Below are 24,200 nucleotides of genomic sequence, written 5' to 3'. Positions count from 1 at the left end.
TTTATTTGAAACAAAAAATAAAAGACATTAGAAAGTAAAGAAGTCCTGGGCTGCTGATGGATTTCACTCTATGATTTCTGCACACACACGTTTGCAATTTGCACAGGAGCCTCAATCAGAGGGCCTGCTCCCTGAAAATGGAGCCATTGTGCCTCTGCTATACAAACACAGCCCTACAAACAAGTTTTCATCTTATTATTGGCAACCCGAATGCCAGAGGAAGGGCAGGTTGGACAGTGGGATTCTCCTACAAGAGGGGTGATGCTTTGGCACAGCTGCCCACAGAGTCGTTGCCCATGGAGGTGTCCAAGAACCATGGAGATGTGGCCCTTGGGGATACAAGCAGTGGGCATGGTGGGATGGGTTGGGGATTTTAGATCTATTTTCCAACCTTAATGCTTCTAGGACTGGAAGGGCTCTCCAGTGCCAAGCAGCATTGGAAATCTGGTCCTGATATGATGTGTTAGCTCAAGCAAAGCACTGTACCACCTCCACAGAGCCCAGAGACATCTAAAAGTAAGCCACAGAGACACAATAAGCCCAGAGATATCAACAAGAAAGCTGGAGAAGGCAGCAGCATCTTGACAGCTACTAATGAGCTCAAAACAAGAGATGCTTATGCGTCAGCATGGCATTGCCCTCTCACTTGGTTTCCTTAAGCTCCACACCAGACTATCCACATATCTAAGAGTGCTATCCAGATGCACAGGCAAATGGTCAAAGCATCAGAAGACTTTAACACCATTATTTTGCTCTCGAGAAACACTTGGATTTCAAGCATTTAATGAGTCTAACAGGCAACCCCACAAAACACCAGTCCAGTGTATGGTTGCCCTGTAGTTAAACTTATGGTTTGATGATGTAGCCACGTCCACAGATCATTTTCAGCACGTACATCACTTCTCCAACACAGCACAGCACCCATTTCCCTTCTGCTTCAGCCACTTCATCCACACCGGCTGTTTTATGAACCTCTTCCCTGTAACCTGCGAGCTGAGATCATCAGACTTCCAATCTAAACAGCCCTGGAAGACATATTTCCTTTCATAATACTTTAATATTCCAACTAGACAAGCAATAGCATCAAAGATTAAGAAAGTCTCATTACAGAATTTCACTAGAAAATAAGTTTCTGCCTTACAAACCTGCCCAGAAGGGATGCACTATCTGCTCATCCCAAGTGCTCTTGTGTAAATAGTCACCCTACACCCAGCCACTGGCCTGACCCTTGCTAAAGGCTGCCCTTCCTGCATTCAAGACGACAAATTCTCCTTGCTTTTATTAAAATACATTATTTCACTTTTTGGAAGAAGAAATGGAGGTGGAAGCTCAGACCTAGGGGTGCCTTGGGAGCCACTATGATGATGAATGAATGAATGCAGGGATCTTCTGCATACTACAGTGACCTTGGGGGGATCCGTCCCATGCAGCAGCCGGTGCTGGGTTTGGAACCAGGCACACATGGGACCTTTGGAGCACACTGAAGGTTGCTCCCTGCACAGCGCACCCACAGGAACACAGTGAGATTTAATTGACCCTGAAACACCCACACAAAGCAAAAAACAATTTCCACACGAGCTGTAGAAGATGACACAAAGTCACCAAATTTCAGAGATGGGGATAATTAAGAACACAACACAAACTACAGGGAGGGGGGAAGCAACAAAAAGCCCTTCTGTCCCCTGCAACACAGGGACCCAGTCAGCTCATGAGGCCTAAACTGAAGCTAAAAGAGCTTCAGAAAGCATTGAATCTCACCCATCTGTTGAAGCTTACCCTACACCACCACCTATTAAACATCAGCTTTGATGGCGCATCCTACTGAGGCTATAAAACATTGGCTTGCTTCCATCCATCCCAATGGCACGTGGGACATTTTGGCTGTCCTGAAGTACTCCATCTAATAATGGCTTTTGCACTGGTTGCTCTAGGCCTCCATAGCAGCATTCACTGCTCACCCTCAGTACTTTACATGTAGCACCATCAGAATTGCCTTGAATATTTCATTGAATCACCAAGCTTGGAAAAGACCTCCAAGACAATCCAGCCCAACCACCCACCTACCACCAATACATCCCTGCTAAACCACGTCCCTTGGTAGCACATCATCAGGCATTAAGCCAGATGATAAAACCACGTACTGAACATCAGCAAGTGTTCCTAAGTTGTAATTTGTTCCAGCCAGGCCAGGGCTTAGATCTCAAAAACCAATGAAACCAAAGCAGGTTCATAGAGACAAAGTCCAAAACAAGTTCAAATGTGCTGAACTGCTCGAGTACAGTGGAATTAAGCCCAAGATTTGGAATGCAGCAGATCCCCCCCCCCCTAGAACCACAGGTAATTAAACTCAGACTGAAAAAAATACGAGGAAAGGAGTCACTGAGAATCCATGAGCTGCCCACAGAGGATATAAGGTTTCTCACGCGTTGCTCCTGCACATTGCTGACCCCAGCATGTCCTACTTGCCTACACCCCATTGGTTTTCCCATCCAGGAGCAGGTCTGGCCAGCAATCCCTGTCCTCGCTTCCGACTCCGAGCGCTCCACGACACATTCATTCTGATGATCACCAAATGAAATTTTCAGCTCTTTGTCATCGTCGGCTTCAGATCCGTAAGGTTACAAAAACACCATTCCCTTTCCCCACTGTATCAACCTCGATTCCATTCCCGCCGGTGAAATCAAACAATTTGAAAAGAATTTCAATGATGCTAATTTGAACCGAATGCATTCAGCTGCCAATTGCTGTTCCCCGGCTCTCCAGGCCTCCTGCCAGCTGTGTTCCACCATCAATCATGGCCAGCAGTGCAGGAGCAATGGCAGTTACTCTGGCTGGGGAAGCTTTGCCCTTTGCTTTCAGCAGAACGTCATGAAGTGACCCCATGCAATGAGAGACTCACGAAGCTCCAGCTCCTCAGAGCTCCTCATCCTCCAGGCAGAGCACGATGCTCTTTGCAGGAATAAGCCCAGCACGTAGCTGGAACACCAGCGTCATTTCCAGCTCTACAAATGCAACTGAAGTACAGAGCCATAGCAGTTGGAAGGGACCTCTGGAGACCCCACAGTCCAACACCCACCCAAATTACTTATAGCACAGGAAACAGACCAGGTAGGTCTGGGTATCTCCAGAGAAGAAGATTCCATCACCCTTCCAGGCAGCTGTGCCAGAGCTCTCCCAACCTCCAAGTCAAGAAGCTTTTTCGGTCACGGTTTGACCACGGTCACCCTGTGGTCAACTGTTTATCAACTGCTGGTCCACCAGGACCCCCAGCTCCTTCTCCACAGAGCTCCTTTCCAGCAGCTCAGCCCCCAACCTGTGCTGATGTGTGTGGTCAGCCCTCCCCAGGTGCAGGACCACAGCCCTAGTCAAGAACTATCTTGAGCTGAAGAATAATGAACTTAAGGAAAGCTAAAAACATCAGGAGTGGAGATAAGCAACGAAAGACAAAAGACTAAGTGTAGAGAAGTGGCCTAACATCCAAAAATCAGAGAGGAAAAGGAAGGCAGTTAGCTGCAATGGGAGGAAAGAAAACACACCCTGGGGGCTTCTTATTTCCAACCTCCTTCTGTTTCTCCTCAAAAAAACTGGGAAATTCTCAACATGGATCTGCCTATGCCAAAGGATCTGGAATCTCTCTACCCAAACACAGCCACGGTGCCATGAGGTTTGAGCACCAGTCTCATCCAGCACCACAACAGCAAGGCTGGGAACCAAGGGAAGAGGACACATCTGCATTCCCTTATGCCTCTATAGTTGGTAAATATCCTTAATGGGACATAAAGAACTATTTATTTACTTAGAGCAGCACATTTGCTGCACTAATTGGGCACCAAAAAAGCAAATTAAACTTACTCCTTCTCATCCAGAGCCACAGAAACCAAAGGATAATTTGCTTCAAAGTCTGGATGTCACAATGCACAAGTTGTTTGGCTGGTTGTTTGTTGGGTTATTGTTTTGCAAACATCTTTTTTTGTCCAGAAACCACTGTACCAGGTAAATGCAGCGTGATGACCATGGGGGCTCCCACCATGTATGTCTGGCACTGCAGCAGGACATTAAGCCCACACTGGGGGGGGTTCTGCAGGTTCAGAGAACCCAGTTTCATTTAACATAACTGCTAACACAAATGTTGAACTGTAAGGAGTAGAATAGTGTACAACTTCCAGCCCAAGCCCTTCTGTGAGTCTGTGTCCTCCACAGCTCTTCTATGTGGTGTTAATAGTTGGTTATCCCAACACAGAAAGAGACTGAGAAGACAACAAGGCAACATCTAGTCAATTTTACAGAAAGAACAGTGTTTATAAGTGAACTGAACCTGCCTGTATTTCCAGCCATGAATGTAACACCACCATATTTTTTTTTGTCTTTGGAGAAGTTTCTGTCAAGAGGCAAATACAAGTCACAAGGAAAGTCTGCCAATATCTGAACATCAGCTTAAGACACAAAAGGCGAAAATCAAGGCGCAGTCAGGAGATGCACTTCTGTTACTCCAAACCTGTCAAATCAGGTGTCTCAATGTTCCAGCTCCCACCAGGCACAGCAATGCAAACATCCCTAAGCACAAACTACTCTACTACCAACCACAGAACACTTGTTTCACCTTCTGGAAGAGAATTATTGTGAAGCCTTTAATGCCTTCGTGTTGAAAAGACAGAACTCAGCTTAACGTGGCTACGAAGCACAATCCTCCTACCCCAAATAGAACAAGCCCTTACCTGCTTCATCGCCGTCTCCCCAATCTTGTCTGAATGCTTCCGGATGCTCTCCAGGAAGTCCTTGAGGTCTGACATGGACACCTCCTTTATCTCCTCACGTAGCTTTGGGATGTTGTCCACCATCACCTTGCAGAAGCGGTAGTGGCTCACTTGGGGCAGGTAGGTGTGCTCCAGGTGCTCCAGGGTCTTCAATGCCGGGTAGTGCCTGGGGACAGCAAGAAAGCAGATGCAGGAAAAGTAGAGCTATTTCTATCCCACTTCCTCTTAAAACTGTGTCCATTTTCAGTAGATCTAACAATTTCAGCTCTGTTGAAATGAATGCACATCTTTGCATTCAGGTAACCCTGAAAACACCCTTTTCCTTTTGAAACAGAGAAGCGGAGGCACACTGTGAGAGTCACAGCTCAGAGCTGTGATGCACGGATGAGGACCAGCTGGGTAATGAGGTATTGCACCAACTGAGCTCATGAGCAGCTCTCACCCACCTGCACCAGGCTCCACTGTCCTCACAAGCCCCCCAAAAGGAGGGGTCTCCAGAGCACCCCCAGGCCATGGGGTTGTTGTATGGGATATGGGGCACACACCACTGCATTCTGCAACCTCTAGCAGCAAAGAGCCATGAGACAGAAAGGTGGAGAGGGGAATACACCACAATGTACCTTAGGCTGACAAATTGGTATGCAGTATGTGCTCCTAGCACGGAGACTTTGTTATTCTGTTCTAAGTGTCTTGGATGTGAGAGCTCTCAGGTTTCTTTCCTGTGCATAGAAGCAGCCAGACCCCACCTTCCTTCCAGCTGTTCAAGTGCTGCTGAGCGCTGTTAAAAAACGCTTTCCACCAAGGGTACGTTTTGATTTAGATAAAGACAACCTCAGCGTGACCCCATATAAAGGGCCCAAAGGATGCTTCTCCTGCAAGGTCCCTCCTTCTCCAGCTCCTGTTGGACCACTGCTGTCCGCGATCTCTGCTTTGCTGACAGTAACTTATTTCCCCACCATAAGAGATAAATACCTTAAAACTGTAAGTTGAAGTTGCCATCCTGACTGGCAGCCAAGTGCTTTGGAAGCATTAGCAGTGCATATAAAATATATTTAAGACCAATGCCAGGTGACAGACCCCTCTCAGGTGAATGAAGGCAACTACTGCTGACTGCCCATGGTTAATCCCAGTCACAAGCACTTCCATTTACATCCCAAAGGCCCTAAGAAATGCATTAAATGCCACGGCAATAACCTGACACTCAAATTCCCACTCAGACTGGCTCTTGCCTAAACCCCAGGCAGTTCCAAAGGGAAGTTATTTTAACCCCAAAATTGCCCAAAAACCAGAAGTCAAAGGGATTAACCCAGCAACCCGGGCAGCGTTTACATTCGGGTGAGATATGAAATATTATTTGCAATAAAATGCAATCCTCTCTGGAGGGAAACTTCAGAACACACAAAAAGCCAGAAATTAAACCAGAGGAATAAACACGCATTGGGGGTTTGTTGTATTTTAAGGCATTGTTTGTTGAACCAAAAAGCAGCTCCAACATGGCCTGCGGGAACAGCGGGTGTGCATTGATGGGGTCCCCGACTGCCTGCCAAAACCAGAGCCTGGAGCACGTGGGGGCAAAGCAAAGTTCAGCATTGAGACGTGCAGAGCACACCCAGATCTCTACAGGCCATTAGTCCCACTGCCTGCAATGAATGGGAACACCCACAGCTCCAATAGTGCTCAGAGCCCCAACCAGCCTGACCTGAACTCCTCCAAGGATGGGGCAACCTCTCCGGGCAACCTGTGCCCACCCTTATCATAATGAACCTTTTCCTTATACCCAGTCTAAATCTCCCCCCCTTCTAGTTGGAAATCACTCACTTTATAACAGTCAGACAGCAAACAGCACATAACACATCATGTCTCCTTTGGAAGAGTTGAGTTCGTTCAGCCTGAATGCCAACCTTTCTGCTCCGCAGCCCAAACCTGAGGTTCACACAGTAACCAAACCCCTCACTGGCTATGATGAAATGATATATAAGTGAGACCGGGTGCAGACACAGAAATATTTAATATGTTGTGCTGTGTTTGGTGAATGAAGCCATCAAATCCAGACAAAAAAGGAGGGAGAAAAAAAGCAAAAAGCCAAGGGTTCAGATATTCCTTAAATGTGGCTTTCAGCTTCTATTTGTTTCAAAATGAACCAGTCCAATAAGGGGAAGAAAAAAAATAAAGATGCAATTCTTAGAACCAGACCCTGGAAACACTACCCAGAATGAGGGAACCGAGCAGCATATGGATTCCCTTCAAAAGTTCACAGTGCTGTGATCTGCTCCAGCTCCCCACCCCACATCTGTCAGCAGATAAACCCCTCGCTGTTCCCATGAACAGAATGAAAACAGTTGGACAAAGTGCAGCCTGCCCTGCATTGAGCCATCCAGAGAATGAGAGCGAGCTTCGTGCACAGCTGACAGGCTCCCCAGCACCTCTCCAGCCAGCCCTGCTTCCAGGAGTGGTGCTTATCCATATCCCCCAATGCTCCTGGGGACCGAGGACCACAGAGATGAGTGCAGGCAGGAGGGGAAGTGTAGCATTCCGCCCATCCAATTAGTTATCGCCTTGTTGGAAACATCTGGCTCCTCCTGCATTGTGTGCATGATGGATGGCAGGCACGGAGCAGGCAGCGGACACGGCCGCCCTCCCCACGTGCCATTCAGCTGGAGCCCAGCACATTTTCCACTGCCCTCACCCCAGCAGCTGCTCTATGCCCAGTTTGCCACCCCCCAGGGCTTCCAAACTCCCGTGTTGCTCAAACAAACCAGCCCCCAGAAGCCCAGCCATGACTGGGCTGTAATTCCCCAGCATCACAACAGATGTGGGGTGAGAAAAACTCTAGATTTATAGTTTGTGATTTCTGAGCCACTGAGTCCTTTCAGTCCAGCTCACTCTTCTGAGCAATGACTTCTAGAACAAAGTAAGCTGGATGCCTTCTCACCACCTTCTCCTATTGCCCTACTCGGCGTTTCTCAGCTCTCTGGCTCCTGTTCACATCCAGTGGGTTCTCCCAGATTAGATCAGCTCTATATTCTGGCACCCCCTTGGTTAAGAACCCTTTGGATATTCAAGCACACCACTTGGTTAAGAAGTAGAAGTATGGAGCCATGCACTGATTTAGGATGCTCATCCCATAGGCAAGCTTCCATGGGCAAAAAGCAAAGGCACAGCAAACATCCATCTTCATCAGAAAGCCTAAAGACAGAACAAAACGAGGTCTGGTCTGCACCACGGGAGGCTGAGCCACAAAGACACCAGCAGAAATCAGATCTGTTAACGTGGCAACGCTGACATGGGATTGCTGAGTATTGAGAAGCTCTTGGTTGAATTCAAGCAAGCACCAAATGGGTGCTGTTCAGCCCCTTCTAGAACAACTTTTGCTATGCAAAATTTACCTTTTCGATTTCATTTGCTCTCGCAGTTTGCTGTACATCTCCAGAACTGGAAAGAGAAACAAAACAAAAAAAAAAAAAAAAAAAAAAAAAAAAAGAAACACAGAAGTATTGAGACAGAAACACAGAGCAAAGAGACGCGCATTCAAATCAACAGCTGAACAAATAAAGAGCAATTCTGGGCTCCTCACCGGGAAGACACAGCGTCAGTTTATCAACCGTGGCTGAAATGTTCCTCTGTTGCAATCGGCATTGCTTCAGCTCTTCCATTGCTATTATCAGCTTCAGAAAAAGGGGGGAAAAAAGGTCTTAATGAGAACAGCAAGCAGACGGAGAGAGGATATAAATGAACATCCAAACAGCAGCAGGAGAACAGAGCCTGCCCTGAGGAGCGGGGAGCTCCCGAGCCCTGCGTCCTTCATCACGCAGCAGCAGCATTCCCTTGGCTCATTTCAAAGCAAGCAAGCAGCAAAACCAAAGCCATCCAAATAGCAGCCTCGCAGCACGTCCTGTGAATTCCCCAAATGATTTCCCCTTCCCGTTTTATTCATCTCATCCTTTTTCAAGCTTGCCTTTTTCTAGTTCTTCTAAAAGGCAGGAAGTGGCCCCGGGGGATTCTCAACATCCCAACCCAACCATGGTTTTTGAATGCTCCGACAGAAAAACCTGTGCATGTATGTGGATATGGGTAAAAACAAGGACTGTCGTTGCACACCAAAGAGAACTCTTTGGTTTGGTTCATTCCAATGGGAAGGCCATAGCTCTGTATGGCCCACACTGTGTATGAAATCCCCAAACAAATGAGGTTAGAGGGACCCTTTGAGGCCATCCGATCCCAACCTCTGAGCCAGGAGGAGTCTGTGAAAGCCTTGTGAAACCCTGGGCCAGGCTACTTCTGGAGCGTAAAGGAGAATCCTCCATTCAAGGTAATGGGTATGGGACTGCAAGGATCATCTGGTTCCAACCCCCTGCTATGTGCAGGGTCACCAACCAGCAGCCCAGGCTGCCCAGAGCCACATCCAGCCTGGCCTTGAATGCCTGCAGGGATGGGGCATCCACAGCCTCCTTGGGCAACCTGTTCCAGTGTGTCACCACCCTCTGGGTGAAAAACTTCCTCCTAAGATCCAACCTAAACCTCCCCTGCCTCAGTTTAAAACCAACCCCCCTTGTCCTGTCACTGTCCACCCTCATAAACAGCCATTCATCCTCCTGTTTATTTGCTCCCTTCAAGTACTGTAAGGCCACAATGAGGTCACCCCAGAGCCTTCTCTTCTGCAAGCTAAACAATCCCATTTCCATCAACCTTTCCTCATAGGAGAGACTCTCCAGCCCTTTGATCATCTTTGTAGCCCTCCTCTGGACCTGCTTCAAGAGTTTCACATATTTCTTGTGCTGGGGCACCCAAGCCATGCTTAGCAATTACCAATGCTCAGTCATTTGTCCCCATCAAGCACTGCCACGTTATGGAAAAGCTAAAAAGACACCGAGTGAATGCACCACGCACCTCTTTTCCTTCACTCTGTAGCTTCCGGTTGGTGTCCGTCACTTGGTTCTGTGGGGAAAGTGAGGAAGAGAGAAAGCACATGTACATGTAAAACAGGACAAAGCTCTTAATAAGCAGAAACTGCTCACACGCATCAGCACGATGCCTTTCACATGACGTTCTCTTGCACGGCATGGAACAGGCTCAGGTGCCTCACAGTGCAAAATTAACATGCCACAAAACTACTTTGTTTTCTTCCCATAGACTCCTCTTCTTATAGCTTTATATTGCAAACAGCCACTTCCAGGCTTGTCCTTGTAGGATCTCTCAGGGCTTTCTTGTTGTGCCAAGTCCTACCTTGCCTGCTGTTAGGCTTCCACTGGCATCATCCCATTTTATGAACCAGTTTGTGTGTGTTTGGAGTTCTGTACATTCCATACACAAAAACCAGAAACAGAGCTCGGACGACAATGTGAATTGCAATAGGGCACTTGGTTTTTATATACACGTATATTCAAGATCACAACATCCCACAAGTCAAATGAAGACCTCTAAGAGTACAAAGAATCACAGAATCACATTTAATACCAGCCCAGGCTGCCCAGGGCCCCATCCAACCTGGCTTTCAACACCTCCAGGGATGGACGGGGCATCCACAGCCTCTCTGGGCAGCTGTTCCAGCTCCTCACCACTCTCATAGTAAAGAACTTCCCCCTCACATCCAACCTAAACCTTCCCTCCTCCAACTTCAAAACCATCTCCCCTTGTCCTGCTGTTATCCATCCTTTCAAAGAGTTGATAACCCAGCAGAATGTGGATGATGCACGCCTTCCAGCCCTCCCTGTGTGCCTACTGCTGGCCATTAGTAGCTTGCCATGACGCAAGAAGAGCAGACATTTCATGACATCCATGCACAAAACTCCAGCACAGCATCTGCATCAGATCGCTCCCCCTCCTGCAGTAGCTTCAGCTCTCCTGGCTGCTTGCCCTGTGCAAAAACTGCTCATTTCCTTTATGATGTATTGAGATTTTACAAGCAGGAGCATGGCATCTCTTCCAAAAGATTATTTTATTTTCTTATATCCTGCAAATCCCACCAGGAAAAAGGAATCCATGTCGGGTAATTTAAAACTGCTCCTAAAATAATGCCAAGGCTGTACGAGTCTTCTATTAAAATTACATATCGATCCTGGCTAAAGCAAAGATACATTCCCCCCTGGCACAGCGAGCTTTGGGAGGCAGGGGGCTGTGTTTTGTTTTGTTCTCAGGATCTACATCCACACACAATGAAAAGAGATGGGTGATTATTTATAGAGCCTCTCGGTAGACAACACTGAAGCCGTTCAGACGGAGGGATTTGATAATGTAAGACAGATGGACAGCAAGGTGGGAGGGGGGGACAGACAACAGGTGGGCACATGTGAAGAACGAGACGAGCGGATCACACGAGGGGGCTCACGGGATGCTCAAGTTGTTAGTTCATTCATCTCTATGGGGAACATGTGGTACCGAGCAGGGCTTTTGTTTGCAGGTTTTAAGCATCGCTCTGCTATCATTTAGAGAGTGTCAGAGTGATGAGAGAGAAGAGCAAAGGCCACTGGAGAGGAATCCTGGGAATGGATGCCAAGGGCACCGGTGTGACCCTGCAGGGCTGTGCTGATTCCATCTCGTGTCAGCACCCACCTATGTGGATTGTTCACATCCCTTTCTGACGAGGGGAGGGGATGGCTGTCAAGAGGTCCTTCCAGTTGGCAACCAGCTTCCCAATCTAGAGATGCACCCAAGGACCGGGTTCATTATCCACCACCACCTCTTCATCCAGCCCCTATAGGAATCCACTGCGAGGCCACTGTACTTTTAACAGCACACACCAGGACAGCAGCTCCAAGGATGGACCCAGTGAATGCAGTGAGCCCAAGTGAACACCAGCCCATGCTATGCTGTTACCCGATGTAGCATCAAGTTGGTATGTGTGAGCCCTACGAAGCACCTGAAATAACCCTTCTGCATCACTTCACTGTGACAGACCCAGCTTGAAAACTAAAGTTCTTACACCAAGAGCAGCAAACTTTCCTACAGCCTCCAAATGGCAGAAGAAGGCTGGTGCAGAAAGAAGGAGGAATGATCCCTGTTTTGGGGTTGACAGGTGAAAAAGCAGTATATCTAACATAAAAAAAAGGGGGGGTTTAACTGTCTGATTGGAGTTTCCTAAAGAAGGAAGGGTAGAAATACCTGGAGGGAGGTTGAGGGTTAGGCAGAAATCCATTAGGAGTGACATGGCTGAAGCATAACCTGGTTAAGATGAGGGGGATTGCTGAGGTTGCCAGCAGCCCTTTCCCTCTGAGAATGGTTCTCCAGTCATGTCTACAAGCTGAACCATCCTAGCTTATAATCTTTGAACTTCCAGGAACCTCTATGAGATGCAGGAGCTGGGCTGGTACACGGCGTCCAATAGCCAGTGGGAGCATGAACTGGGAGCAGGAACAGGGCAGTATTGGCTCCTATTTTGGATGCACAGTAGAGGTGCAATATGGTGAGCATTTATTTTATAGCCAGTTGGATGTCCATTCAAAGACCAGCACTGCTGAGAAAAGGACTGAGATCAAATGCAGCCTGAATAGCTGGAACAAAACTCACTCTCACCACTGGACTCACAGATGATTCTCTGGGGAGACCCGTACAAAGAGGGCTCAGTATTTCTCCAATAGGCTTCTGTGTATATTTTTCCCATGTGCCGTTTAATAGATCACATAGTGATGGAAATCAAGAGAGATCCTGAGGGTAGAGATGGACTTCACAGCGTGCCACCAACAAAGCAGCTGGTTGCAGAATGGGAAACAGCAACAAGCCCTTGCAAACAAACAATGTGGAATTCTTGGCTATAAACAATGGCCGTTTTTAAAAAATAAAATAATAATTATAAAAATAATAAGTCTTCCTTCATGGTATTTCCTATGGCCTTGTCCTAATGTGAGCGCCTCTGATGCAAAGAAATGTCCCCACTAAGGTGATCCTGAAAGCACACGTTGCTTTGTGGCATCAGGGCTGTGTGTACATCTCCAAGTCTGCATGGAAGTGCCCAACGTAGCTTTAAATGAATGAACAAATGTGTGTGGGGGGGGAAAAAAAAACAACCAGTGAAGTTAGAAAAGTTGGGATTTCATCTTTTCCAGAACATTTGCTTTTCTGAGACTTTTATTCTCCTATTTATGGCTTTATCTTCCCCTCTTCCCACCGAGCAGCCCCACACACTTGAACTTGAGGTTCTCCTCAAGACTCCACCCAACTTTGCACCAACTTCTAGAGGAAAATGAGGAAAGCTCTCCAATCTCTGACACTCACCAAGTGACTCCAATGTTATATATGTCTTATGTGCCCCAGGCTGTGTAATACTCCCATTCCAAGGCACAGAAGCCATGCTTCAATCACAAGCATTGGCCACTGCATATAGTTCCACCACCAAGCTCTAGATCCTTTCTGTCCCCAGAAACCTGCCTAGTTTCCTTCCCACCACTTACCTACACTCCAATCCTACATACACTTTTTTTCCATACACTGCTGAACATGTTTCTTCCAATAAACAAGTGAAAATCTCCTTTTCTTTTATCTTTCTGCACAGCTTAAAAGGCCACAATACTTGCAAACCCCATTACTGGCCCTAAACATTTTACCTTCCCCATTCCTTGCTCTACCCACTTTACTTTCTAGTTAAACCAACCACACCTGGAGATGCTGGAGAAAAAGAATCAAGCTATGGGTTTGTGCCAATAGTATTTCTGTACTTACTTCCAAGCACCCTTATTTCTCACTGCTCTTCCTGCTTGCTCTGAGCACCTTAATTGAACATTCAGAACATTGGTTCTGCTCTGAATATTAACATCTCACCTGCCAACTACAAGACTGAGGTCAGCTCTGCACCAGGTTGTTTTCACATAACCAGAGAATGCTTTGAGATGGGAGGGACCTCTACAGGCCCTCTGCTCCCACTGCAATGAACAGGGACACCCAAACTCCAGCAGTGCTCAGAGCCCCTCCAGCCTGACCTGATGTCTCCAGCGATGGGATACCACCACCTCTCTGGGCAACCTGCACCAATTTTGTAGGTCTGGCTCAAACACAACACCCTCTACGATGAGAATTTGATGTCAGACAAGGCACTAAAGTGGACGGTGCTACAGCAGACATGCTGCTGACTGCAGAGCTTATTTGTGTGTAAGAAGTTGGCTGAAGGTATCCCAAGAAAAGCACATTTACTAACACAGAACAGGCCTAGCTTTAATCTTCTTCACACTTCTGATGTACCACAGCATTCCAGTTTGCCAAAATAACTGTCGAGCTTCAAATGACTAACTGACCACTACAGGGAGAAAGAATGAAAGACTATTGTTGAGGTCTGTTTGGTTTTTCCCAGGTAGAGGGGGAGATGCTCTGGACAAAAGGAGATGTCTGGTTGGTTGGTCAATCACAGGGCACTCAAGGTTGGCAGCAACCTCTAAAGGTTGCTTTGTCCAAGTCCCCTGCTCAGACAGGGCCACATCCAGCAGCTTTCTCTTACCTTCAGCTTTTGGGCTTCTCCCCTAACTTTCAGCAGTTCTGTGATGGAGTCCACAAAGCCCTGGTAATGGAAGTTGCACATTTTCTCAATCTCCCGATCGTGGTTTCTGATTCGTGCTTCCAATTTCTCCATGAAACGACCGTGTTCCTCTCCATCATAAACAGACCTACAAAAGAAGATGCCATCGTGAGGCAGGATTCCAACACCTGCTACCATTATTACTGACAAGAAATAGCCAGAATCCAATTATTAAAATTATTAAAGGTGAGACGGAAGCTACAAAGGAAAAGTATCAGCTCTACAGCTACCAAATCCCATTCCCCTTCCCATCTCTAAGCTTTAACAGCACAATTCTGCTTTGGAATGAAGGCAAAAAGAGACACAGCTTCCTAAAACTACACATGTGCCACCACGGTACTCTGCTATTCCATGGAGCTTAGCAGAGCTCTGCTAAAGAAAGGTGAAAGCTTGAGACAGAGTGCCATCTAGTGCTGCCCCACAGCAGCAGAGCTCAGGGTGCTCACAATGCACAGCCACAACGTAACGTGGAGATGATAACTCGTACAACAGGCAAACTAGACCTGTTAGGGGTCTAGTTAGGGCCAGCACATTCTCTCAGCTGCCCCCCATAAGAGCTACGTTCCAGACCCCCCATAGCTCCATTGCCCTTCTCTGCACACACTCCAGAGCCTCAATGTCTTTCTCATAGTGATGGACCCAGCAGTTCAGAAGACACAAGAAGGCGACCCACACACAAGTTTCAACACATTGAACGCATGCAGTTTCACCCAGAGGGTGGTGATGCACTGTAACAGGTTGCCCAAGGAGGCTGTGGATGCCCCATCCCTGCAGGCATTCAAGGCCAGGCTGGATGTGGCTCTGGGCAGCCTGGGCTGCTGGTTGGTGACCCTGCACATAGCAGAGGGTTGAAAACAGATGATCCTTGTGGTCCTTTTCAACCCAGGCCATTCTATGTTCTATGATTCTATGACAAGGTCTGTCCCACCACCCTCATGGCAGCCTTGACCTGCGAGTGAAGGCCGCGCTCGCTGACACATCCCTCTGGTTTGCATTTCTGAACTATGTTGGCTAAGCAAAACCATTGAAGACGACTTGGAAAAAAGCTCTTGGATCGTATCGTATCGTTTCGCAATTTCATACGCGTTAAAACTCCACTTTGGTTTCACCAAAAGGTCAACTGGAAAAATCTTTCCAGGATATCCATCATGGTCAAACGCCTCCATGAGAGCAGAGGTCCCTGCATGGCCTTATGTTACTGCAATGTTCATCTGAAAATAGGAATGGGTATTAGGGAGAATGTCATTGTAGGAACAGCGGTTGGGCACATGGTTCCCAGGGATTTGTAGGGTCAGCATCCATGGGGGTGTTCCAGAACCATGGGGATGAGGCAATGTGCTCGGTGGGTATGGTGGGGTAGGTTGGGTTTGGGGAGGCAATGGGCACAAACTGGAGCATGAGAGGTCCCCCCTGACCCACTTCTGTGCACCTTCAGCCACTGCAATCAGCGCTCCCAGCATTCAGCACTAAGACTGCTTGTCTATTTACAAGACTGTCGGTGTGACATAGAAGGACACAGTGAGAAGAGCCCAATGTGGGACCCTGAGGTGCTGCAGGGCTGGATGGACTCAAAGAGGCTCCATCCTCAGCCAGGTTGGTGCCCTGTGATAAGGTGGCAACACCAGATACCCCAAACGTACTGAAAGAACACTCTGGGAGCTTCAACTTACTGCATATACATTCATTAACAGCAGGAAATCTTTAGGAACTAACTCTGGAGGTCCTCCCTGCGTCTCTCCGGCTCAGCCAAGAACCAGAGGGGCTCCAGGCAGAGAATGAGAAGCTCAAAGGCTGACCCTGCCAACCTCACTCCCAACGAGAGCCGCCCGCCGTGTGGCTGAAGGACAGCGACTCCCAAGGAACCTAAATAAATTCAGCTGCAAATACAGAAGAGGGAAATCTCCGGAGGCAAAATGAAAGAGATTTGGAACAATGCAAGGAGGACATTCTGGGGACAGTGGAACCGAAGGGACTTGCTTTTGTTTCCAATTAATAAGTGGAACAAATTCCTGAGTCTGTTGTGGACTTCAATTTTTTCGCCCCCCCCCCCCCCCTCCATCCCTTTAAACTTGTGTAGTGGTTTTCATCCCTCAGAAACATTTTCTTCTCATTAAGCTACATAAAAGCATTAACAGTTTGTTTAATCTTACTCTAACTTTTATAATAAACAAATTAACTACTGAGCAAAGCCAAAACAAAAAAAGTGGTGCAACAACCCCATGGAAAAGAGGTCAAAGGAAGTTTGCAGGGCTGATACCTGCACTGTTAGCAGCATCCCATCACCATGCAGGGATGCAGGGGATGAAGGGCACCACCAAAGCCATGACATGGCAGGACAACCATGGTTAGCAGAAGGGAAGCTGCCCATGGGCACTCAATGTCAGCATGGCTGCAGGCAGGGCCAAGCTATCCCAGCACTTTGGGGGGATGGTGGCACAGAAAGCAATCGTAAACCACACACGTGCACGAGTCACAAAGCATCCGAATGCATCCCCAACCGATGCCGCTGCTTGTCAGTGACTGGGCTCAACCAGAAAGGGCTTTTCAACAGCGATTCCACACAAATTTCTTCTGGGCCTGCTTTCCTTCAGTGGTTTCATTAGCAAATTGGAAAATGTAAGGCAGGCTGTGTTTGTGAAAGACACCAAACAGAGGGGAGTCAAAGCCTGCTGGGACACAGAAGTCCCTGAGGAGCTGGCAGAGGGAGCAGAGCTCAGGAGGAGTTGGTGCTAAAAGGCCATGGTAGGATGGAGCCGGCTCGTGTGGGATGCAGCCTCCATGCAGCTGATGGAACCGCATTCAGAGTTGTTAAAGAGGAAGCAGGGAGGGGTGGGAGAAGTCCATAGGGCTTCCCCAAAGACAACAGGTCTGACCAGCTATAAGGACAGAGCTCACACGAGCTGAACATGAGTTCAACACAGCAAAGTGCAAGGTTTTGTACTTGGCCTGGAGGAATCCCAGGCACATATACAGGTGGGAAAGAAGCAGTTCTTGAGAGCAACCCTGTGGATGCCCCATCCATCCCTGGAGGTGTTAAGGCCAGGTTGGATGGGGACCAGGGCAGCCTGGGTATTAAATGGAGAGGTTGGTGGTCTTGAATGTGGCTGGGGGGTTGGAGCATGCATTTGCCACAGAACCCAAAGCCTAATTAACCTTGCTGAGTTCCAACCATTCATCAGCCCCTCAAAAAAGAGTCACTAACTCTGCCTTAAGCCTCTGTGATCCAATACTGAGGTCTGGAACTCAAAACCCCTCCCTACCCACAAATCTCAACCTCACCCCAGACTGCAGCTCTCTCCTGCAGTGCCGTCATTGAAAGCTCATCCTTTTTCTAACTATAGATGCCTACTCTGGGAAACTCATCTGGAAGACGCAGACAGCAACAGCATCACCACCAGGCAGGAAATGTGGATGAACAAGCAGCAGCATTTGGGATGTGTGACCACTGAAGGAAGCCCAGACTCACATTCCTGTGCAAACATTTGCGTCTGTTAAAGAGAGGAAAAACAGTAATGGGCTTAAATTGCCCAGGAGAATTAGGTTAAACATTAGACACAAGGTTTTATAGTTGTAATACCAAAACGGATCATCTGGGCACATTGTGGAACTGGTTTAAATTGATCATTTCTAAGAATAAGTCAGAAAAATGTCACATGGGAGCAGATCAGACACATTTGCTCCTGGAGAGACTAAATACCTCCGCAGACAGGGATTGGATGGAGTAGGTGGCTTCTGGAGGTTATTTATGTTTAATAGGTCTGAAGAGAAGAGCTGGAGTTGTTTGGAAACCAACTGATGTTGGGCAGGAATGGGGCTTTGGGCACCCCATCTCTCCCAGCTTTTACAAGGACTTCAAAGCACCCAACTCTACTTTCACTGATGGTAAAAGGACAAATTCCCATTTCCTTCATTAGTACAAGATCAAGTCTTCGGTTTTATAACGCTCTAAAGCCTCCTCATATGTTCGCTTACGACAGTAAAGACTTTCAGACTATACATCGGAAAAATGGAGCCACTGTAAAGCCACAGCCATCTCCGGGGTAGAACACAGCTGTTCTGTGCCAACAAGATCCCAAAGAAAACGACAAATAATTACCCTAATTGAAAATATAATGGAACAACTTGGTTATAACGTCCCTGTTACAGAACAAACTTCGGACGATGAAAGGCATGAAGTGGGAGAGCTTGAAGCAATTAGCATTCGGCCTTGAGAAGAGCCAGGAAATGTAAGGAGCAACCCCAGGCAGGCGAGCCAGAACAGCCCCAGCAAACATGAATGCCCCCAGCTGAGGCGACTATGGAGAGAACTGGCCACGAGCACAGCTTTCAACTTCTCTCTTTTCTTAAGTGAGCACAATGGAAACAATTCCCCCAAGAACAAAAGCGATGCGTCAGCAGGCCCTTGCTCTCCCAAGCTCTTTCAAGTTGGAAGGACAGTTGATTCGCACCATGTGTAGGATAGGAATGTTAGCTAGAACCGAGCGAGATAAATTTCAGCCCGTCCAAGCTGGTTAACATTAAGGCAGAGATGAATCATCTTTACGACGCCTGTAAACAAGATGGTTTTAAAAAGGAGGCAGAAATGTAACGATACGCCCTAATCGCACTTAGTTGCGGGAATGTCATTATTGGTAGGAAAAGCGTGAAAATGAGGGGCAGACACAAACCTGCAAGGATCAGAGGATGTGGAATCGGAGCCACAAATGATGTGTGCCCCCAATGCTGGCACATTGAGTGCCCACAACCAAACCAACATATCTGGGTGTGCTGCAGTGTGGGCTACCTTCCTTTGGTAGCCCCAACTGGGAAGGAAATAGCAGCTCCAGAGCAGGGAATGTGCAATTCCAGAGCTATGTAAGTCCAAGATGTACCAAAAAATGAGACCAGAAGTTCAAGGGATGGAAATAGTATGGCAGGACACTGAGATCAGGGAACCAGGGAAGCAGTGGAGTCACTCTCATGAGGAACTCAATGCCTCTGAGGCTTCCACATCTCTGTCAAATACATTAGGAAGATGTCCAAACCCAAATACCCTTTGAGACAGAACTCAGAGGCATCAGGACCAGTTTTAGCCCAAGATCCACACAGGTGTGACAGGATGTTACCTCCACTATCAGAACATCTCCCAGTGAGGTCAATAAGAGGCACCATCTAAGCAGGTGCAGCAGGCTGATAACACAACCAGAGCTGGCATCCCTCCTTATCTCAACCCACTTCCTATGATTAACCCCATTTTTGGGGGTCCCATTTTTGGGACCGCTCTGAATTTCTGCTTTCCTGCAGTTCTTTCCCCAGCTGGGAAGGAAGGAGCTGATATTGCAGCCTTTAATCACTCGGAAGGAGCAGCGCCAAGGAGCGATGAGATGTGGTTTTGTTTATTTTGGCAGACAGTTCTGCCATATATTCACACCTCAGCTAGAACAAATTAGTCCAACAAAACATCAGAAGGCACCCAAATACTGGAAAAGTAATTTCATATCGTGCTGCTGATGGGTGTCTCAATAGCAGAAAGCTTGAGACTGAAAGCATGTCTTCACTGTTGGCATTTCATACACTTATTTGACCTTAATTACACAAAGGCATCACATTTCCAAGATGAGGAAGAGGGGAACAGCACAAGGACCCAGAAACCTGCCTACAAACACAGCATCCCTGAATCACAGCATCGTTTAGGTTGGAAAAGACCTTCATAGGCATCAAGTCCAACCACATTCTGGGTATGCAATGGTCTTGGAGGCCTTTTCCAATATCAGAGATGCTACAGAAGCAGAGAATGCTTTGGGTTGGAAGGGGCCTTTAAGATCACCTTGTTCTAACCCCCTGCTATAGGGATACTTCCCTTTAAGCAGGCTGCTTGCAGCCCCATCCAGCCTGGCCTTGAATGCTTGCAGGGAGAGGTGGATCATTATATACTATGCCATATTCAGTAGCTCTGCATGCTATGTCTGCAGACTTTTCTTGTGCAAAGGAGGCACAAGAGATGCACAAAGCACAGTCACACAAAAATCAGCCCCTCACATCTCCCATAACCACCACCCTACAGTATATTCCTTCCTGGAACCAGACGCTGCCCATCTCCTATACAATAAGGGGCAATTATTCAGACTCTCCCCAGCCCTACAAAGACTTCCAAGAAGGATTTCTTCAAGGGATCACTACGAGCAGACAAAAACCAAGCAGACGGAGCCAGCCTAGTCAGCAATCCTTGTGTAACACTGATTCTCATGGGCCAGCTTGCCTTTGGGTGTGAGATAGCTGGAGGTGATACATGGTACACACGCTGGTTCTCAGCTCCTCCCAGCTGTCTGGCCACAGGCTGAGAAATGCTTCAGTCTGACTCAGCATTCAGACACTGAGCTGTTCTCCTTTTAAGAGCTGTTCTCCTATTCCTTTGGGAGGCTGGGATTGGGGATGTTTGTGCAGTGCTTAGTCCCATGTGAAGACCTGTAAGACAAGTGGCACCCAGACTGTTGGGAGCAGCTAAAGCAAGGCCATGGGGTCAGCAGCACTGCAGGAGCAATGTGAGAGCACGCTCTAAGCAATCTTTCAGGCCAGCATTCATCCAAAAGCAGCACAAAGAGAAGAAGACCCATGCAAGATGTGCTGACAAGAGCTTAATGCACCAGACATGAAACATGCTTATGGAGCACACGAGAGAAGCAGATACACACACAGAGCAAGGTAATTCAGAGTCACCAAAGGGACACAGCCCTGCTGACAGCAGCCCAAAGCCATCAGCCCAGCCCCTGGGCCAGCAGAGCTTTAAGTGGCACCGCCACCCTGTGTCACTGCAGCCAAACTGCACTGAGGCTCGGCTTCAAACAAGGCATAATTGGCTTTTTAGCATGCAGGAAAGCCAAGAAAGGCCAGCTTGGTGAGCTTTTACAAGGGTGGATGGTGATAGGACAAGGGGGAATGGTTTTAAACTGAGACAGGGGAGGTTTAGGTTAGACATTAAGAGGAATTTTTTCATATAGAGGGTGGTGATGCACTGGAACAGGTTGCCCAAGGAGGCTGTGGATGCCCCATCCCTGCAGGCATTCAAGGCCAGGCTGGATGTGGCTCTGGGCAGCCTGGGCTGCTGGTTGGTGACCCTGCACATAGCAGGGGGTTGAAACCAGATGATCCTTGTGCTCCTTTACAACCCAGGCCAGCAGCTTCAGCACAGGAAAACTCCAGGTATAACAGGCCGTCCTGGTATATATTTCCTAAAGTGGTGCTGTTATAATGAGCCCAAGCTGCCCATACCACCTGCACAGGTAAAGGTACAAGTGCCCTTGTGTGAGGCTGAGCAGCACCAGGCAAGGGCTGGGGGAAACTACAGCCATCCCAGGCCACACACACAGCCTAAAAACCCACGGCCAAGTTGTTCAAAAGGTCTCATCCTTTCTTCTTGCCCTGTTTGCAGGAGCCCATTGCCAACCATTGTTCTCGGCAGCGGGGAAATTCCCTCGTGTGCTCCCAGTGGCGGTGGTTGCTCATGAACTATCCAAACTCATCCCCCATCCGATGGTAACTGTCACAAAGGGGCTGAGTCACACTCACACCCTCCTCCACCTCCTCCTCTCAGTCAGGGAGACATTTCCCTATTCCAAACAACGGTGCTAATTACGATTAATCGCAGTGAATTGCAATTGGGTTTTTTCCTTAATGGCAATAAAGCAGTTCACGATGCATGAAGACAGCTTAGGCTGTAACCAAGGGGCTGAGCCTGATGGGGTTGCTCGTCCCACAGCTGCTGAGCAGCCCTATGATAAGGGCTCCGTGCTGAGCAGTCCTTTGCTTGCAAGCCCAGCAAAGCAAAGATGGCAACCCAGATGGAACAGCTGGAAGATCCTGAACCTCTTCCATACGTGAAGGGAAAGAGTTCTTATATTAATAAGAAGAGATACGTCCCTTGAAGGACCTGCAGTGGGAGATTAGACTGACTGGAAATGATGCAGAGGCTGTAAAGTGATTCGGGACACCCAGAGGCTGAACGCTGCCCACATACAGATGTGTCCAGTGGGATTTGGCCACACTCCCTTCATCAGAAGGGCAGCTCCATGACTGCAGCATCCAGCGCTCCTCCTCATCTCAGCCAAGCAACAGTACTGCAGTTTGCCACTTGATGGCACCAAAGGAAATCTTAAGATTTTATGTACCAACAACAGATTTGGAAATGATGAAGGACTAAGCCCATGGAAAAGGTTATACATAATATATATAAACAGTTACACACAGAACACTGTTTCTTAGCCTGTAATATTGCTATCCAGTAGAGGGGAGTGCAGAAGGAGCCAGCAAGGACTGAGGCCACCATGGCAGGCCCTGTAGACAAGAAAAGCAAAGCAGAGCCAGCTTTGATCAGGAGAACACAGCACTGGGTCACCATCCCCATCCAGAACCATGGAGATGTGGCACTGGGGGATGTGGTCAGTGGGATGGGTCGGGGATCTTTGAGGTCTCTTCCAACCTTAATGATAACATGATCCATAGACTGATAGGATTGCCTGGGTTGAAAAGGACCACAAGGATCATCTGGTTTCAACCCCCTGCTGTGTGCAGGGTCGCCAACCAGCAGCCCAGGCTGCCCAGAGCCACATCCAGCCTGGCCTTGAATGCAAAGGCCACAATGAGGTCTCCCTAGAGCATTCAGTCACTGCTTTCCCCAGAGCACCTGTGTGGTTGAAATGAACTGGCAATAAAAGGGAAAATGTTTAAATATATGTATACATATATTACAAAAGCAGAGATCTGAGTTTGTTTTAAAAGCACATCATGTTTCAGAAAACATCTGGGATATGTTTCTACTCGTGCCAGGTACCTGAGAAACAAGCACTCTGTTCTTTAAAAGGATTTAGTTAAGAAGTGCCAGACTGAGAAACAGGCGTGAAGATTTTACCTCCTATTTACGTCTGCTGTTATGAGAGCAGACAGCTTGCTGTGTTACAGCTTAATGAAAAAACCATGCTGAAAGTTAAGACACAGAATATAAAGCAAACTTGTTCTGGACGATGGACTCAAACAGCCGCAGCCATTCATTCATCTTCAGGGTCATAGACAGCCAGAGAAATGAAGCTACAAGAACTTCAGACCCAGTTCAGTTTGCTGACAGTGTTAACAGATAGAAAACACCAACCTGTGTATAGACAGGGGATGCTGACTTTCAATTGATTCAAGGCTTAAGGAAGGAAAGTAACTGGAGTGATGAGGTGCTGGAACAGCTGCCCAGAGAGGCTGTGGATGCCTCGTCCATCCCTGGAGGTGTTGAAGGCCAGGTTGATAAGGCCCTGAGCAGCCTGGGTTGCTATTAAATGTGGAGGTTGATAGCCCTGCCTGTGGTAGTGGAGTTGGAGCTTCGTGATCCTTGAGGTCTCTTCCAACCCAGGCCATTCTGTGATCCTGTACTGAAGCTCAAGCAAAGGTCAGAGCCTTTATTTGGGAATTTATGACCTGCATTGTGCAAAGGTCAGAGGAGATAAATTAATAGTTCCTTCAGCCTTTTGAAAGAGAAAACAAAACCCTATCAACGCTGCCAAGGAAAGCAGAGTGCTACGAAGGGAGGCTGAACACAGAATGCTGCTGTAGGCATCTGTCCATCAGCTTCCATGTTGAAACCATTCTGATTTAACATCCATCTCCCTGCTGCTGAGCTGCACCAACCCTCACAGCTCTATGGAGGGAGTGGGCTCCACAGCACAGATAGCAGCGGTGTGAACTGGGTCTGGATTGAGCCTGGAGCTGCACAAAGCACTGAGCATTCCTTAACAACCTGTGGATGCATATTTGCACTCCTTACACCCAACAGCCCCATCAACAAAACACATGATGACTCTATGGATTGCCCACAAAGACTGGAAAAAGACCTCCAAGATCAACACCAACCCCAGTGCATCCCCCTCATGCAACAGATATCAAAAACAGAACCATTCTGAAATGCAAACAGCTCAGATTGGGGTTTTTTT

The 24,200-nt window shown here is 47.7% G+C and overlaps 1 protein-coding gene across 14 annotated transcripts in view; it reads right to left on the bottom strand.

Annotated features, from left to right (window-relative positions):
* Positions 1 to 24,200, bottom strand: part of EXOC6B (exocyst complex component 6B) — a 222,204-nt gene that overhangs the window by 184,892 nt on the left and 13,112 nt on the right. For 11 of the 14 annotated variants that reach the window (XM_032444054.2, XM_032444056.2, XM_085547574.1 and 8 more), the window contains 5 exons: positions 14,176 to 14,341; positions 9,642 to 9,689; positions 8,329 to 8,419; positions 8,141 to 8,186; positions 4,716 to 4,920 (listed from right to left, as the gene is read on the bottom strand). In XM_032444054.2, the coding sequence (XP_032299945.2) occupies positions 4,716 to 4,920; positions 8,141 to 8,186; positions 8,329 to 8,419; positions 9,642 to 9,689; positions 14,176 to 14,341 (556 nt within the window). Of the gene's footprint in view, positions 1 to 4,715; positions 4,921 to 8,140; positions 8,187 to 8,328; positions 8,420 to 9,641; positions 9,690 to 14,175; positions 14,342 to 24,200 lie in introns of those variants that run through there. The other 3 variants (XM_085547581.1, XM_085547582.1, XM_085547580.1) reach the window with 2 other exon arrangements.

The sequence above is a fragment of the Coturnix japonica genome, chromosome 4 (assembly GCF_054131305.1).
Source record: "Coturnix japonica strain WE chromosome 4, WE-NBRP24, whole genome shotgun sequence".
Taxonomy (NCBI): domain Eukaryota; kingdom Metazoa; phylum Chordata; class Aves; order Galliformes; family Phasianidae; genus Coturnix; species Coturnix japonica.
Note: the sequence above shows the minus strand (reverse complement) of the source record. Positions and strands in the feature narration are given on the sequence as shown.